The sequence below is a fragment of the Furipterus horrens genome, unplaced genomic scaffold, assembly GCF_987537825.1.
Source record: "Furipterus horrens unplaced genomic scaffold, mFurHor1.1.pri manual_scaffold_16, whole genome shotgun sequence".
Lineage (NCBI taxonomy): Eukaryota > Metazoa > Chordata > Mammalia > Chiroptera > Furipteridae > Furipterus > Furipterus horrens.
In genome coordinates, this window is record NW_028327186.1 from 12,202,192 (window position 1) to 12,219,347 (window position 17,156).

The 17,156-nt window shown below is 57.9% G+C and overlaps 2 protein-coding genes across 2 annotated transcripts in view; both read right to left on the reverse strand.

The window, feature by feature from the left end:
* The window catches only part of IL16 (interleukin 16), a 62,102-nt gene extending 59,307 nt beyond the window's left edge, over window positions 1–2,795 (reverse strand). The window contains exon 1 of the mRNA XM_090263735.1: window positions 2,685–2,795. Within this exon, the coding sequence (XP_090119861.1) occupies window positions 2,685–2,754 (70 nt within the window). The 5' untranslated portion in view covers window positions 2,755–2,795. The remainder of the gene's footprint in view (window positions 1–2,684) is intronic.
* Window positions 2,796–9,316: 6,521 nt separating this feature from the next.
* CFAP161 (cilia and flagella associated protein 161) lies at window positions 9,317–16,940 on the reverse strand. The gene is made up of 7 exons (XM_090263758.1): window positions 16,642–16,940; window positions 15,781–15,870; window positions 15,028–15,260; window positions 13,557–13,641; window positions 11,499–11,657; window positions 9,868–9,941; window positions 9,317–9,512 (listed from the first exon to the last, which is right to left on the reverse strand). The coding sequence occupies exons 1-7, from the start codon at window positions 16,708–16,710 to the stop codon at window positions 9,317–9,319; spliced, it is 906 nt and encodes a 301-aa protein (XP_090119884.1). The 5' UTR covers window positions 16,711–16,940.
* Window positions 16,941–17,156: the final 216 nt, after the last annotated feature.

A 17,156-nucleotide genomic window follows, 5' to 3' on the forward strand; every position in this document is an offset into this window, starting at 1 on the left:
CCCAGTGTGGCTTCAGAGCTGGCCGCTCAACAGTGGACATGATCTTCTCCCTACGCCAGCTGCAGGAGAAGTGTCACGAGCAGCATAAACCACTCTACCTCGCCTTTATCGACCTTACGGAGGCGTTTGATCTGGTCAGTCGAAGCGGACTCTTCAGCTTGCTACGGAAGATTGGCTGTCCACCACATCTGCTTGCTGTGGTCATGTCCTTTCACGACAACATGCACAGCACGGTGTCCTACAACGGCGCAACCTCTGAGGCCTTCCCAATCAGCAGCGGAGTAAAGCAGGGCTGCGTCCTCGCGCCTACGCTGTTCGGAATCTTCTTCTCCATGCTCCTCCAATACGCCTTTAAGGACTGCAGCGAGGGTGTCTTCATTCACACCAGATCCGATGGCAAGCTCTACAACCTGGCCCGTCTACGAGCCAAGACCAAAGTCAAAGAGGTGCTCATCCGTGAGATGCTCTTCGCCGACGACGCAGCTTTGACATCACACTCCGAAGAGGGACTCCAGCAGCTAGTCACTTGCCTTTCCCACGCATGCAAGGAGTTCGGACTAGCCATCAGCCTGACGAAGACGAATGTTATGGCTCAAGGCACGGGGACTCCCCCATGCATCACCATCGACGGATACACCCTGGAGGTTGTCAACGACTTCACTTACCTCGGGTCCACCATCTCGAGCTCTCTGTCGCGTACAGAGGTTATCGCTGGCTAATGGATCATGAGTGTTTTTTATTTCTTTTACTCTGATTCCCCTCATTTGTTTTTCTCCCCCGAAGGAACAGGTTAGATTCTTAGGAGGAGAAAAAAAGATGGGAATACGAGAACAGGAAGCTGTAGTCCCCGGGAGGCCGGAGCGTGTCCCACACTGACAGCTGCGTCCTTCATGCCCTCCCCTGCGCCAGTGACTGAGGGTGTCTTTCTGCCGCCCAGGGTCTGTGGCAAAGGACGGGAGACATGCAGCCGTGGCCACCCACATGCCCCCCGTGCTCCTCCAGGCCTCTGCCCACTCCTGCAGCAGTGGCCCCGCTGGCGCCCAGGGTGGGGGGCCCAGGGCAGTGCACATGTCGGACTCCCTACCCCCAACTCAGGAGGCCCCCGGACTGTGCTCACTCCAGAGGACTGCGTCACCTGCCGGGGCTGGTCCTCATGCCAGCCGGGGCCTCAGGGTTATCAACACAGACAGCTCCCACTGCAAAGTGGGCCGCACCCAGTCCTGAGCCAAGTCTGACCGGGCAGCCAGGAGGCGGGGGCTCTGGGAGTCTGGCTGGAAAGCCCGCGACGCCCCTCTCCGCAGTGGGCACAGGGTCTGCCATGCCTATGCTGAGCCCTGAGCCTCCCCAGTTCCACGGATGGGCCTGTCCCCTCCCTGCCAGACCGGGCACCTCCCTGACGGGGTCCCTTCCAGAGCATGGCCCCCACAGGACACTGGACAGTACAGCCTGCCCCCCTGTTCTCCCTAACCAGGAGCTGCTGCCCCCCAGGGCCCTGCACAGGCTCCTTCCAGTGAGGGCTGCCTCATCCGCGCCCGCTCCCCCTGGGTCCGCCGTGTCCCTGGGGCCAGGCCCAGGGCAGCCCCAGGAGCAGTTCCCGCAGCCCCTGCTGAGGTCCTTGTATCACCCTGAACCCTGAGGAAAGGCCTGAGCGTCACCTCCTACATCCTCCCGAGGTCACCAACACTAAGGCTTCGCTCCTCCTCCCCAGGGCCCAGTGCTGTGAGGGGCTTGCACCACGGTCTCGAACCCTGGCCACATCCCACACACTATCCCAGGTGCAGCTGCCACACGGCATGGAGGGGCATGTGATGGCCTGCATGACAGAGAACCCGAGGGAGCTACGTGGGGCTCAGTGCAGACCCGGAGACTAGGAGGTAACCATTAACCTGAATACCTTCATCCCCTGGATGGTAAATGCAGCTCAAACTCAACTCTCTTCTCCAACCAACCTATTCATTTCTAAATCTTCACTGCCTTTAAAACTTACATTTGGCCCTGGCTGGTGTGGCTCAGTGGATTGAGTGCCAGCCTGCGAACCAAAGGGTTTCCAGTTCGATTCCCAGTCCGGGCACAGGCCTGGGTTGCGGGCCAGGTTCCCAGCTGGGGCGCACAAGAGAGGCAACCACACATGGATGCTTCTCTCCCTCCCTCACCTCCCTCTAAAAATAAATCAATAAAATCTTACTAAATAAATAAATAAAATTTACTTTGTGCTCAAAGTTACAGACTGCCTATGACGCCAGCGCATGGCATTTTAAATGCTTCATAACTTTTTGAGTATTTATTTTAAGGACAAACTGAGCCTCTGGCAACATTCAAAGAAGGACATAAGCTCAGGCTGCTTCTCTAACCTGAACGGTCCTGGGACGCAGGTTGCCTTGGACAGCCCTGAGAGCCACAGAGCCAGCCGGCACCACCATTAACTGCCTCACAGGGACGGGCAGGGCTCACTCACCACACGCATCCATGAGGCCCTACCCTGGGTCATCACTGAACCCACACTGTGCGCCCACTGCACAGATGTGGCCGTGGAGGCTCAGCCGGGTGGGGGGACTTACCTGAGGTCACAGAGCTAAGAAATAACGGGGACAAGACACGGGTATTCTCACACAGAGACCAGGAAAGTGCCTGTCTGTTCTCAACCAAGAACTCAACACATAAATGCATCAGCGCAAAGCACCTACCTGATGTGTCCCCGGGCGGGAAGGCAGTGACCTGCGGTGCCCACTCCAAGCCTCGGGCAGGGACGGTCATGGCACGACACCAGTCAGAGCTGGGGGGGCACACTTTTAGCAGGACCAGGTCCCATTCAGCAGCACCTCACCTGCAACATCAGTACATAAACAGGTCAGTGTGACACTGTTCTGGCTGAGGGCAGGGGGACGAGTCTGCCCCCGGCCCCAGCCTCCTGTGTTACCACCCCCACCTCAGCATCCCCCGTGCGCTGCTGAGCACATATGGAACCCCTGTCCTAAAGCGCCCCCTCAGCACACGCGTGGGGAGGCCGAAGACATGAGGGAAAGAGGACCTGCTCAAGGACAAAGGGTCCCAGAAGTGCTGAGAGCCCTAAAGGCCATCCAGGCCACCCGCTCCTTGGCCAAAGAACCCCTGCCACCAGCCCTTAGCGACCAGTCAGTCCAAGCAGGGAGACAGCCCCCCAAAATCACAGAAATTGACTGAGCCTGGTTTATCAATCTTTCACACACTTTGTACTTTTGAAAGCACATTCACAGATATCTTATGTTTTTAATTTATTATAAAATATTTTCTACAGACCTAAAGGTATGAAGGCTTTATTCTGAAATCCTTTTATTTTATTGCAAAAGCTTTGCATTATGTATGTATGCACGTATGTGTTTCACATTGTGCAGACAGACATATATACACACACACATTCTTCATGCCTTGCCCATGGCCAACACACCGAGCCCCACGACCACCAAGCTGACTGTGTGTGAGTCCCAACCAGCAGCCCCCAAGCGAGTGCAGGCCACAGGGAAGATGCGATTCCTGGCGTCCAGAAGTCGGTTCACACAACCAGGGCTTCCTGGCACCTGCAATGAGCTGGGCACCAGGTAACTCATGGGCCTGCCCCCCAGTGCCACCCCCTTCTGCCCTCACAGGTCTGACCCACGCCACCTCTCGGTGTGGCAGGAACATCTCAGTAGGGCCCGGCATTCCTGAGGCCACTTCAGTGCCTGTCCTCCTCCACCTGCTCTGCTCCCTCCTCGGGAGCCCTGCTCCAAGGCCCCAGCCCTGCTCTTGGTTCTAATCTCCTCCCGGCTGCAGGCTGACCGCTGACGGACCACTCCCAGTCACCGCCACACCTCAGGGCCTCTGGCTTCACTTCCTGGCACAGTTCACCATTTTCTGTGTAGGAAGTCTGCTCACTGTGCTCCTGGAGCAGCCCTTCAATTCGAGACACCAGGGGCCAGCTGCCCCGGCTGAGTTCCACCTGAGGGCACATGACCATCTAGACTGAGCATGGCCAGTGGGCGAGGGAGAGAGCGTATGGAGGGGGCTGTAATGAGCAATGACCGTGGTGAAGAATGTGGTGCTGCTGCTGGTGGTGGTGATGGCGGTGATGGTGGTGATGGCAGCAGTGTTGCTGATGGTGATGGTGTTGGTGGTGGTGGTGATGGTGATGATGGTGCTGATGGCAGTGATGGTGATGGTGATGGTGATGGTTGTGGTGATGATGGTGAAGATGATGGTGGTGTGATAGTGGTGATGGTGGTGATGATGGTGATGATGATAAAGATGATGATGGTGGTGATGACAGTGATGGTGGTGGTGAAGATGATGACAGTTACACTTCCTGAGTGTGTCCGGCACTGTACTGATCAGCACACACATTACCTCCCTTAATCAAGGCAGGCCATTGTCAGCATCACAAGCAGAATATTTCAACTGAAGCCTGGTGCAGCCTCAGGGCAAAGTCCGCCTACACAACCCAAGGGGGAAAGCCCAGCACGGCGAACTCAGGAGCGGGACAAGGCATGCGCGCTCTCTGGGCCTCGTGCTGTGCCCGGTCTGTCCAGGAGACACGCGGCAGGCAGCCGCGGGCTTGGCTGCTGGGCTGACCTGCTGCAGGGACGGAGGGGCCCACGACCGAAGGCCTCGGGCAGCCACAGTGCCACTGAGTACTGAGGTGAAGAAGGTCCAACCAGGAGGGCCATGAAGTCCTGACCAGGCCAAGGGACAGACCAGGCTGCTGACCACTCCGGCCAGACCCCAATGCCAGTGTCCATGGCACCGGGACCCTGGGAGGAGCAGGCGGCCAGTGCTCAGCAGCCCCCGTGCCCCGGGCCAAGCTCAGAGAGGGCAGAGAGCAGACACGGGCAGCTAGGGTGAAGGCAGCAGAGCGTGCAGGACAGGGAGAGACAACTGCCTGACGGACCACGTCCCTAACTGTCGCTCCCCCGGTCCCTTCTCTTCCCTCGTAGCAGGGACTGTGCCCACACCCAGCCAGCACCAGGACCCCATGCCACCCCCCTGGAGGGCTTTCCCAGCCCGCTGCGGTGCCCAGGAGCAGCCCTCCACCACTGGGGCTGGGAGGTGAAGAATAAATCTCCCACGTGCCCACCCCACAGTGGGGTCACAGGGCTCACCCCATCCTTCAGGGCCCTCGGTGCCCCCCAACGTCACCTGCTTGACAAAGCGCCTTTCCCAAGCTTCCCTCTCCTCCATCTCCCACCACCTCCGGGAAGTGCACTCCACCTCGGCCTCGGGGAACCTCACCTACAGCCCTCCCGCCTGCATCCAGGCCAGCGCAGAGGTCTCTCCCTCCTCCCTTCTCTAGCATGCCCCCTCTTTCCATCTCCAGCTGTGACCTTCTCCTCCCTTCCAGTCAATGTCCCTGGCCCGTAGACTGTCCCTTCTCAGGAAAATGGGAGGCTGTACAACCAAGAGGCCTCTCCCCCCGTGCCCCCAGCCCCCCGCCCCCAGAAAGACCGGATCGCAGGCCAGGGGCCCCACCAGCCCCGGCAGCCCGGCAGTGTCCTGCGGTGGCAGACCCCCAGCCCGGCCCTTCACTTCAGGGTGGTGCTGCTTCCTGCCGCCTGTCTGGGCGCGCATTCAGGAGGCATGAGCAGATGTTTGGCACGTGCCCAGCCCTGTCCACATCAGCCAACAGTAACAAGACACAGAGGCCCTGCTGGAAGCGGGAAGGGCGGGGCTCCTGCCAGCCACAGGGGACAGCCACAGGAGGCACCAGCTCCACGGCCCCAGGGAGGAGGGCAGGCGGGCGCTCCGAGGTGACCCGCACCCAGTGCCCGTGTTCTGGGAGGGGCAGCTCCCCAGACAGGGCCCGAGGCCCCGCGCCAGGCAGCCTGGCTGCCCTGGGAGGCCGGGGGAGCTGCAGGAATCCGAGTCTCTCAGAGAGGGAAAGGTGGGGCCCGGCGGGCTCCCCCCAGCCCACGGCCGCCTCCTGGACACACGGGCATCTCCAGTGCTCCCTCCTCTGGGACTGACTGTCCCCCCGGACCGTGCTCAGCACAGCGCGCGAGCCTGTAGGTGCACGCAGCTGGTGCCTGAAATGAGCGAGCCTCCCCTACCACCCGCCCGGGCTCACGGGCGTGGCGGGGTGACCGAGCTTCCCGGCGCCAGGGCACCACGGATGTCGGGGCTCCAGGACGGCCTCTGCAGAGCAGAGCAGATGTTACCGACCCGACCCCTCCTGAGCTGAGAGGGCCCCAACGCCCTCTGTCCCTGCCCTGCAGGCTGCGCTCTCCTGTCCCGGTCAAGGGCACAGTGACAGCAGGTCTGAGCACAGACTTGCACGCCCTGGTCGCTCCCCACAACGCAGTGTGGCTCCGTTCCAACCTTACTGACCCGCTCCAATCCGACAAATCCATGGAGGCCTCTGCCTCACCCGCGGCGCTCCTGAGGGGGCCACATGCTCTGGCCCTGCACCCGGCCGCCTGCCCCCGACTGTGTCAATCAGCACTGGGCAGGGTCACCGCCCTCTGCCTCAGTCTCCCCTCCGGTCAGATTCAGAGCATCACGGCACCCCTCTCACGGGTGATGCAAGGACCCAGTTGACTGATTTGTGAAGAGAGCTCAGGACGGGGCCTGGCGCGGGTCCGTGCTCCGTGGACGTCGGCTACGCCGGAAATGCTCCGCAGCAGGGACGCAGCGTCCAGCAGGTACCCCTGCCCTGGGCAGCACCAGGCAAGCATGTGCGTCGGAGAGGGACGCACAGCGACAGCGCGGAGCAGCGGGGTGGGCAGGGGGCCCACGCAGGGCCCCTGTCCAGGCCTCCTCTGTGACGTGGGGGAGGAAGCGCTGACCCTTGTGGCGGGAGCCCTGAGGACCATCCTGTCCTGGGTGGCGTTGGGCTCACACATGGGCTCCATTGGCACTGCAGGCCCACAAGAGGGGACATTTTGCCTTTTCTTTAACCCAGGAGTGAACGGAGGGTCAACGAGGTACAGTGACTGCAGAGTCACAAGCGAGGAGGAGCCAGTGGCCACACTGGGCTGTCTGCGTGTCCCTCCCGCCTCTCTCGAATAGGTTCCCTTTTCACTCGACCTCCTACCAGCTCTGACAGGAAGCGAGGAACCCTGCAGAGGCCGCCGCTCTGTGGGGAGCTGGGCCCAGGCGAGGAGGGCAAGTGGCCGTCTGGATACCCCACTGCCGTCGCTTGGGGTCCCGCCCCCGGGCTCGGAGTACAACTTCCTGGGGGGGGGGGGGGCTCCAGACTTTGGGTGGAAGGGCTAAAAAGAGCCCCAGGGGGGCTGTACTCTAACTGGGACTCCCCTCGGCAGAGCCCCTCCAGAAGCTGTGGAAGCGGCTCTTACGCATGCCTAGCACACACTTCCTTTTACAAGGAAGAAGGTGAACCGATCCCCTCACCACAGTGCTGCTCTGGCTCCCGCCCCCCTCAAATGCACTTTGTGAAAACTGGAAACTCCTTTGTCTGAAAACTGGAAACCCCCTTGTATTCTGAAACTAACTTCAACAGTGGCACGTGCGGCTGGACTTGGAGTTTTTAACAGCGACATCTCGTGGCCACTTTTGAGAAGAGCAAGACCAACCCCACAGGAGAGACCCGGGCGTTTCCCAGAGACTGGACGCCAGTCAGGCCCCCTCCCCTGGGTACTGGCCTCTGTGTCGTCCAGAGGGGCTCCCGGGCCTGCCTCTGTCCTCCCCACGCCCGTTAGACTCTCATGTACGCTAAGAGTAACCTTCTGAACAGTGGGGAGCACACGTTAATGCACCGCAAAGGCTAACAACAGCACGCACAGCAGCCAGGAGCTTCTCCTGTCCCATCTCGGCGGGCCGTGCTGTGTGCCCCACAGGAGGCCGCCGCGCGGGCCGTGCCCGGCAGCACAGTATGCTGCCCACACTGTGGCCTCGTTCTCAAGGGCCGACCTGCACCAAATGCCAGGTTCCCACCAACGCCCAGACCAGAAGCTAAGCGCAACGTATCAGTAGACCTGGGTAGCTGGGTCATCTTAGAGACACCACAAACACTGTGCTCCATGGAAGACGACCCTCTCCGATACAAATACAGACCTGTAGGGCTTAGAGCAGGGGCACCTGGGGACGCTCAGCAACGTCCAGGGACAGTCTGGTTGTCACAGACAGAGGTGTGCTACTGCCCCCAGCAGGTACGTGGCACAGTGCTGCAGACACCTCGCAAGGCACAAGACGGCCATCCCAGCAGGGAGCTGCCTGGACCCACAAAGCTGGGGGCGCCAAGTTCAGGAACCTGGGGCCGGGAGAAGGCCTAGAAGGTCTCGCCGGCCCTGCCCCGGGCCCCTGTGTAAGAGCCAGTCACTTAGCTCTGCAGGCTGGGCAGGCCCCGCCGAGGAAAGCCTTCCTCACGCAGACCCCGGCTCCCGCCTCCACCTCCCCATGGTGTGGCTCTCAACTCTGGCTGCACGGAAGAGCCACTCAGTGCCCAGGCTGTACCCCAGACCAGGAGGTCAGAGCCTCTGCAGGCACACCCCACGCCCGCCCGGCTGGGAACCACTGCCCCCCATCCTGCTGCCCCTGAGGACCAATGCCAGCCTCCCTGAAGCGGGTCCATCCCCAGGGCTGGAGCTGCATCTGCTTAAAATGCATGTCCACCACCTCTGACTTACTCTCTGCCTCTCAGCAAATTTATACGTGAACCAGCCTTAGAGCTCAGCTTTACCTACAGGGCGGGGGTCTCGCAGTCCATTAGGACACCTTACCCACCACCGGTCCCCCCCAAAGAAGGAGCAGATGGACAGACACATGAAAGGACACACTTGTGTTCCGTCAGAAAGGTGGCCACATGGCTGCCACCACTGATGTGCCCGTTCTAGAGATAAAGTGGCAACGAAGGGATCTGCAGCACAAACATCATCACAAAACAACACGTGACTGCTCAGGGGGAGACCCTGACCCTCCTACACCAGGCGTAGAATACAAATACAAGGGGGAAGTGGCTGAGCTCTGCGGTTAGGCCACGGCTGACAGCGACACACGGGTGACGGCTCAGCACACTGCACTAAGCACGGAGGAACCATGGGGCCAAGACTCAGAGCAGCCAGGAGCTTTATTGCACAGACACAGCTTTCAAGGCGGCACGGTCCTGCAGACGCTGCTGCTACACAGGGTCTCAGCAGAGGAAGCCGAGGTCTTCAGAATGCTGTCGCCAGCCGAGGAATGCACGTGCCGCTTCCGAACACTGCGGCTCTGCGCTAGTCCCAGGCTAATCTTCGTGTGTTCTAGACACCCCCTGTCCCCAACATATAACCCTCCCAGGGCCTCTTTCAATGCAGCACGTGAGGCACGGCCGAGGCAGAGACTGCGGGTGTCTAGGGGGAGCACACCTGGCTTGTCACTGCGCCCCGGGGTCGGCCGCCTGCTCTGGGGCACGTGAGTCCTCCACAGGAGGTTTGCGCACATCCAGCATGGTGGACGCGTCCTTCCTGGGACTCCCCGTCACCAGCAGCCAGTGGTTCTGGGGCTTTTCCACCCGATGTGAGTCCAGGTGTGTATGAGCGGCGACCTCTCCTTCCTTTCCAAAATAGGTTCTGGGGTGGGAGAGAGTGGACAGGGGTGAGACGTGAGCAGCCCCGGGCACGCGGTCCACGCCAGCCCAGGAGCACCCAGCATGGCTGACCTCCACGGAAAGCCTGTGGGCCGGGAATCTGCGCCCCGTCTGGGCAAGGCTGGGGGCCGCGGGACCCCATTATAGCTCAACCCCCTCACGAGGCGGTGGCTGGTGCGACTGAAGGGGATCTCACAGGCGCGCCCCCGCCCGCGGAGCGCTGCGTGGCCGCATCTTGTCCTCAGGGCCCTCCCGCGCGCGGCTGCACTAGCGGAGCCTCTCTGCTGCTGCCCACAGCACCCCGCCCAGACGGCGTTCGCAGCGCCTGCCACACAGACCTCAGGGAGAGGTGCCGATGAGCCGCCAGCGCCCGATTCGTGTGGCAGTGATTGATGAGAATCCTGGCGTTGGCCTTGAAAAACAAGAAAGAGTTATTTGCATTATGAGTTATAGGCCTCCAATCTCCTGAAAGTAAAAGTCTGTAAGTGCGTTACATGCTCACTTACGTTTACATGAGATACATGCACAGGATACCCTAGAATGCTCACCAGAGCAGACTGACAGCACCCACGGCTACGGACACCCAGACGAAGCAGCGTCTCACGGCTCCCAAAGTCTGCCTGGCGACCACCTCTGACAACCTGACACACAGCAGGTGGCAGTGTGGTGTGGGTAAGGTAGGAGCGCTCCTGACGGCGTACTTTGTGCCCAGTAAAGTAAATCACATGTGCAGGAAAGGACAGAAACAACAAACCACAGCGGTTCTCTCTGAAAGGCGGAAGTACTGGCCATTCCCAGATTATCTGCTGTGCTTTCCTGAGTCTCCACAGTGAACGTACATGACACTATGATCAGGAAAACACATCTTATTTCAGAGTCCTGACTCAGGTGCGCTAGCAGCTGTGGGAGAAAGCGAGAAGCAGCCGCACGTGGGAGCTGGCCGGCCCTCGCCACCCGAGGCCACGCGGGTCAGGACAAGAACAAGACTGGCTGCACGAACATCTGAGCGCAGGCAGACACGAGCCCCGACACCAAACACCCGCCTCTCCCGGTGCCTGTGAGGGGCGGCTGTGGTTTCCTAGCGACAGCCCAGCTGAGCTCTGGCCTGTGATCTCCACAGATGAGACGGACTGAGATACCAGAGCCAACCCCCTTCCTGGTCACACCCAGTCAGATCAAAGCCTGCCTCCTGGGACCGTCCCTAAAACCGCCCACCCAAGCCCACATTCTGTAACACGTCCTTCTGGGACAGCCACTCACGGAGACCCTCCCAGGCCCCCCCAGGTGTGTCTTCTCCCCATCCTGTCTGCAGCCAGCAGTGGGGTCGGCCTGCTCTCCCCCCAGTGCCCCGCAGGGTCGCTGGCTGGAGGGCAAGGGGGCTGGGAAGGGTCTGAGGTCTCCCACTCTGCACATGTCCAGCTGAGTCTGAGCAGGGCTCCGAGAGACCTGCCTCGGGCTGTGGCTGAGGAAAGAGCCCCTGGTGCCTTGGTGACCACACAGCAACCGAGAACAAGAGGCCGGGCCGCGAGTGCCAGCCCCTCCTCCAGGAAGCGCGACGTCACACAGACCCTCCTGAGGCAGGTATTACCATCACCCCCATTCTCCACGGGAGGAAACAGACTGGCAATTTAACTCACGGTAACACAAGGCAATTCCAAGAGCAAGCGGGCCCAGGCCAGCCGGACAGGGGAAATATGTGGAGTGCGTCCCACTGTGGACCATGAGCTCACTGTCCTCACATGGGGCAGAAGCTCATGACCAGGGTCCAGGGAAGAGCCCGGGGGAAAAGCACGCTGTGTCTGGTGGACTCAGAGTGACCTGTGACGCGCATGGGGGGCCGCCTCAGCTGGCCAACCCCTAGTGCCTGCACGCTCGCCCAGTGCCTGCCAACAACGCCGCCCCCGGGTGCCCCTGGGCCCGGGAACAGCCCCGTGCCAGGCGCCCGTCTGCCTCCTGCAGCTGCGCTCACCGGGACGGGGAAGCCCGCGTGCTCCAGGCGCAGCTGGGGGTCGAGGAAGGCAGCCTGCCAGCAGTTCAGATAGGAGACTTCGTCTGTCAGGTACACCTCCTGGAGCCAGGACCTCTTGGACGACTTCAGCAGGGTCCTGTGGTCACTTGATAAATATAACTGAGAGGACAGCAAGCAGATGAATTTGTTACACTGTTCAGAGATTTGGGAAATACCTGGCTGATGGCAAGTGTGCTCAAAAGGAACTTCAAAATCCCTGTTCCTAACGACCACAGGAGAATGTTTATTTTCCCTCCACCTTTGGAACGCCACCTCGGACCCTGTGTCCCCTGTAGACCCATCTCCCTCTCTGTTCTCGTTCCCGTCCCTACTCCGCTCCTCTTTCTCAGGGCACAGGGCCTGTATCAGTGCTTACTCATTATAAGTAATGTTGCATGAAGCTCGTTGTGGAAGTGAAGTGCCTCTTAAAACCCACATTGTCATTCATCCCTGAGCCTCCGGGGGCGCCTACACCCCCCTGGAATTGATGCCCACACTTGTAATTTATTCAGGCAGCTATCAGGCTGCCTGGGACTTTGCCAAGAACCACCCCATCCTGCCAAAAAGTCCAAAACGCTGGTTCCTTGGTAGCTCTTTATGATTCCCCATCACCCAGAACCTGGAGGTCGTTTCTGACTACTCTGATAGATTTTCATAGACAGAGCTGTGCCACAAGACACGGTGGGAAAGGCAGAAATGAGTTACTGTTCCCGAGAAGTTCCTGACATGCAGGAGGGATGATCGAGGGTGGCTGCGGGAAGCACCTGCAGGCACCTGCCAGGAGTGGGTGTCCAGCAGGACGCACAGAGGCCCGCACACACGCTTTCTGGGAAGGTCAGGACAAAGCTCTGGGGCCATCAGAGCACCAAGTGATTTTTTCCACAGGGCAGAAGGACTCGAACAAATGATTACAGCATTTAACTGAACAATTAATTATTAATATAATTCAGAGAAAGAAATGTAACAGAGGGAACAAGCCCTGGTCTAGACGCGTACGGGAGGCAACCAATCCATGCTTCTCTCTGCCATTGATGCTTCTCTCTCTCCCTTCCTCTCTCTCGAAAAGCAATGAAAACTGTCCTCAGGTGAGGATAAAATATTTTAAAAATTTAAGTAAAAGGTATAGAATCAGGTAGCAGCTCAGCATCTACAGTGAGTCACAGCTGAAGTGCCAGCACTGGCTTTCCTTACTGGCATGACGTGGTGGTGGTGGCGATGACGTGATGACGATGATGATGCCGCCGCCACCGCCGCCACTTCACACAAAAACGGACTAGCTGCTTCAATAAAAAAACATTATGGCCCCAGCTCTGCCACTTTGGAACTGAGTGACAAGGAGCAAACTCACTTAACCCCCTGGTGCCTCAGTCTCCCCAGCAACAGGAGAGGGTGACAGGCGCCTCCGTCACAGACTTGTGGGGAGGAGCAAACAAGGTCGCACACGGGAGGCGCCTACGCCTGTACTACAGTGCAATCGCATCCGTTTTATAGACGAGAAAACCCGAAAGGGCTAACTCACTTACTGAGGTCCCACCCCCAGGCACGCCCTCCGCCAGAATTCAGGCCCAGACTGGCCTGGTCTGTCTCACCCCCAACCCCCAGGCAGAGGTAAAGACTGAAGACGCAGGGCGATGTGTGCAAACTCAAGCATCTCATGGCGTCCCTCTCTCATCAGACAAGTTTGACACTGAAAAGTAAAACAATGTTGTCAGCCCTAGCAGCGGTGACATTAAACAGCTGTCAGGTTGTTACTACGTAATCCAATCATTTAACTTACAGGTGAAGATGCTGTGAATTTTTATTTTTTGCCAGCTGCATTGAAAATAAGGTTTCTCCATTTTAAGGGTGTATTTTTGAACGGTTCAAAGTTAGAAGGAAGAACTGGCCCCAAGCTGCCTGAAAGGCTGCACAGACGGAGCCCACGTGGGCCTGCAGTTCTCTGTTCACGGCGGCAAGAAGCCAGGAGCCCACACAGAAACAAAATGGCCAGCCCCAGTGGACATGAACTTGACGACTCACCATTCTGTCTTCACATCCTACTGTGACCCCAAGGCGAAAGCTCTGCCCGTATCTGAGGACGCCCCCGGCGGCCGCTCCGTCTGCACTGTCGGTGAGGGGAAAGCCAAACGTGACTTCTCTGCGGGAGGATCGCCCACGGCTCTCCTTCTTGCGTTGCTTGGTGATGTGCGGTCACACACCACACCTGAGCCCCTCACTAAAGCAAAGGTCTCTCCTCCGGCCTTCAAGTCCAGCCGGCACCCGGCACCCTGCACCCACGCGGCCCGTACACAGAGCCCCCCACGGTCGGCCTCGCCCACCTGAGGAACGGGGGCGGGTGCAGTGACATCTCTGGAGAGAACCAAGGTAACACATTTGTAGAAATTTAATACAATCTCCCCTCTTAATGCTCCGGGAAACAGGCGGGGTCTTCGTGTGAATGACCTGTACTCAGAGCAAGTCCACATTACAGATGCTGAGGACTGGCTGTACCCCTATAACACAGACATGGCTGCCACAGTGCAGTGACACGGGAAGCAATGTTTTTCATTGTAATTTTCAAAATCTCCTCAAGTACATTTATAGTGAAAACTGCGTTTTTAAATAGCAAATCCCCATGCTATGTCACCGTGCATTAAGTGGTGTATTTCTGGTGTAAAAAATAACACGGGCACATCAAAGACAATGGGAACCCTCAGCTGAGCTCCAAGCACTGAGGTGCTATTAGGAAAACCCACGTTGCTTCTAAATAGAGTATGACTTTAGTTCCCTGGATCCAATGCCTTAGAATTAAGCATTCTGAATTGAACATAAATTACAGATTATCCTGATCTTTAAGGTAAAGGACCAGTAAAGGCCCCCTAATGATACGTCGGCAGCCGTCCGTCTCGAGAGACGATGGTGTAGCTTCTTAAGAGTCTATCTGCACCGCCGAGAATGGCTGTGCAGTCCGACTCGGGAGTGACATGGTATCTGTCTCCTCACGTGTTGAATCGACATCTTGTGATGACGCTGAAGCTACAGAGCCTGGGCAGGGTAATATGGAGTAATATGGAGGGTCTGCTGTTGCCCATGCAGCAGACCCCCCCTCTCTTCGCAGCTGAAGGGTCCAAGGGAAAGACGGAGTCGATACAGCTTGGGTTCAGGTGCGCCGCAGGAGTTCCCGGTGTTGACTACAACGTCAAACCGCCTTAGGGACTCCGGCTCCGGATTTTCTGTCGGGGTTTACTCCCTTAGCCTTTCCCCTGAAGAGGTATGCCGCAAGGCAGCGGAGGTTTTTTGGAGTCAGAGTTTTCCTTCTCTGATGTGCCCTGAGTGGAAGATCGAACCAGCGACACTTAGCTCGCAGGCCGACGCTCATGATAACTCCCAAGGTAATAAAGCAAGAATGTCCATAGGACTCCCGCCTCCAATCAGCCCTGCTCCAATCCCAGGATATCCTTGAGCTGCAAGTGAAAACAGACACTTGTGATGACATTTACAGGATCTTTACCTCAAAACGATGAAAGTGTTTCTGCCCACCGGGGCCTTGGCTGGCGCTGCGCTCAGGCCACAGGGCACCTCGAGGGTGTCACGCAGATGGGCTCTGAGTTCGTCTGGAGTCAAACACAGGCTCAGGTCCCCACCGAGAAACTGACCGGCTTCTGTCTCAGGATGCTCCGGGTTCACCAGCATCACGCTGTCACCGTGGTGAACATACCCGTCCTCAGACACGGAAAGCTGCATCTACAATGGAAACAGAAGTGCTTCTATTTAAACTGCGCAATTCCTGAACGGCCAGGGCCCAGGCCGGCCTGTCTCAGATGGACTCCTTTTCTTCTCAGACCAGGACCATTTCAATAAGGGGTTCCCTCAAATCCTGTTCCTCCTTTCCCTGCCACCAGCCTGCTCCCCATGTGCCACGCAGAAGCCCCAAGTAACCCGCATGGAGTACAACAAAACTGATGAAAAGGGTCACATGGGTTGAGTCAGTACTGATTTATTCAACGTTCACTGAAAACTTCTTCAGCACCAACTAAGGGGCATTTCATTTTACTAATCCATGTATTCATGTAATTATTTCTTAATTCAGGTTAACATAATTAACAGCAAACTTCTCTTATGTTTCTGCAATCCTAGGGAATCGTAAACATTGTGGTTTTCCAATCTAAAGAAAAAAACTGGTATTTTCCAAATGATAACTCACGTATGAAATTCCCACTTGCTTTAACAGAATTTTGAAAATGGTCTTTGAATTTAAAATTACCGGTCTCAGAAGACTATCTTTTAGCCTTCTGTTTCTCTGTATGAAAAGCTCTCCCTTATCCCTCTTCTCTAAGAAGTCTCTCAGGAGCTCCTAGTGGGGAAAAAGAAACACCAGTGAAACACAAGGTGCCAACAACAGTCCTGAGTGACACACACTGGCAGCTCTTAGGTCAGAAGCACCTCAAGTGAAAAAGCAAAACTGGAGAACAGAAAAAGAAACGTGAGCATCATGGGAATGGTGAGAACTTTTTCTAGCATTACTTGAATATTTTTATTTCATTGTACAATGTTTAGAAAAATGGCAGAGACACAAAAGGGAAGCCTCACCTACAGTAACTCCAGCTACAGAGAGTCATGAGGAACACGGGAGGCCAGGTGCCCCCGGTGGCAGGATGACTGACACTGGAAGTCCCTCCCCTGACGAGTCTGATACACACACGGCCCAGGGCCTTGTCAGGGCGACCACAGGAGAGCGCGAGGCAGCGAGCGGCAGTCAGTAGCGGGGACACTCGGGAGGGCAGGTGAGTGGGGGGCAGTATTCCTGTTTAGAGCCGGCCTCCTCACTCTCTCACCTGGACTGCAGTCGCTGGGACCCTAAGTCTCTGGGGAGCAAAGGGAAAGGACCTCAGGGGCTCTCGACTAAGGGGAACCACAGGCAGGGGTGGGGACAGGATGGGCTGGAGAGCCAAGGCCCGGGTCTGAGAGGCCAGGGGGGCTGAGGCCTGGGTTAGTGAGGCCGCAGGTGACTCCTGGGCGGTCAGAGGGACCCTCGAGGTGTGCTGGGGAGAAGGCAGCCTCGGGTGCTCGCAGTCCAGCCAGGCTCAGGGCAGGCCTTCTGGTCCCTGCGCAGCGACATCCTCACCTCCTCCAGGTAGACGTCCTCGTTCCAGTTGCCCATCCGGACCCCGGGACCGTACAAGTTCTGCGCCATCCCCTCCCCAGGGTGCTGCTGTTAGTGTGTCTGTTGCCATGACGACCCGGACTCCTACAATTGGCCAAGGCACGGACCCTGCCAGCCAATGAGACAGCAGAGGAGTTGTGCAGGCCCCACCCCCGGAGCTGTCACTCCCACCGCCCCACTGCCAGCTCCTGGAGTTTAACCGTAAAGCAGGCGAGAGGGCGAACTGGGGCCCACGGACCTCACTGTCCTAACGCTCCCCGGACAGAAATGTGAGGTGTCTCTCTTTAGAGCCTAAGTGAAATTTGCCGCAGAAGGTAAGGCAGCAGAGGAGCTTTTACATGGAGGCGCGGCTTGTTTGCAGCCCGTGTTTACAGCCGGCAGCAGCACCAACTGCGCCCTCACAGGAGAATAATACGGGCTCAGTGTAAAAGCCAAACTCGCACAGAAGGCAGGCGAAAGGGAGAACTACTCAGAAC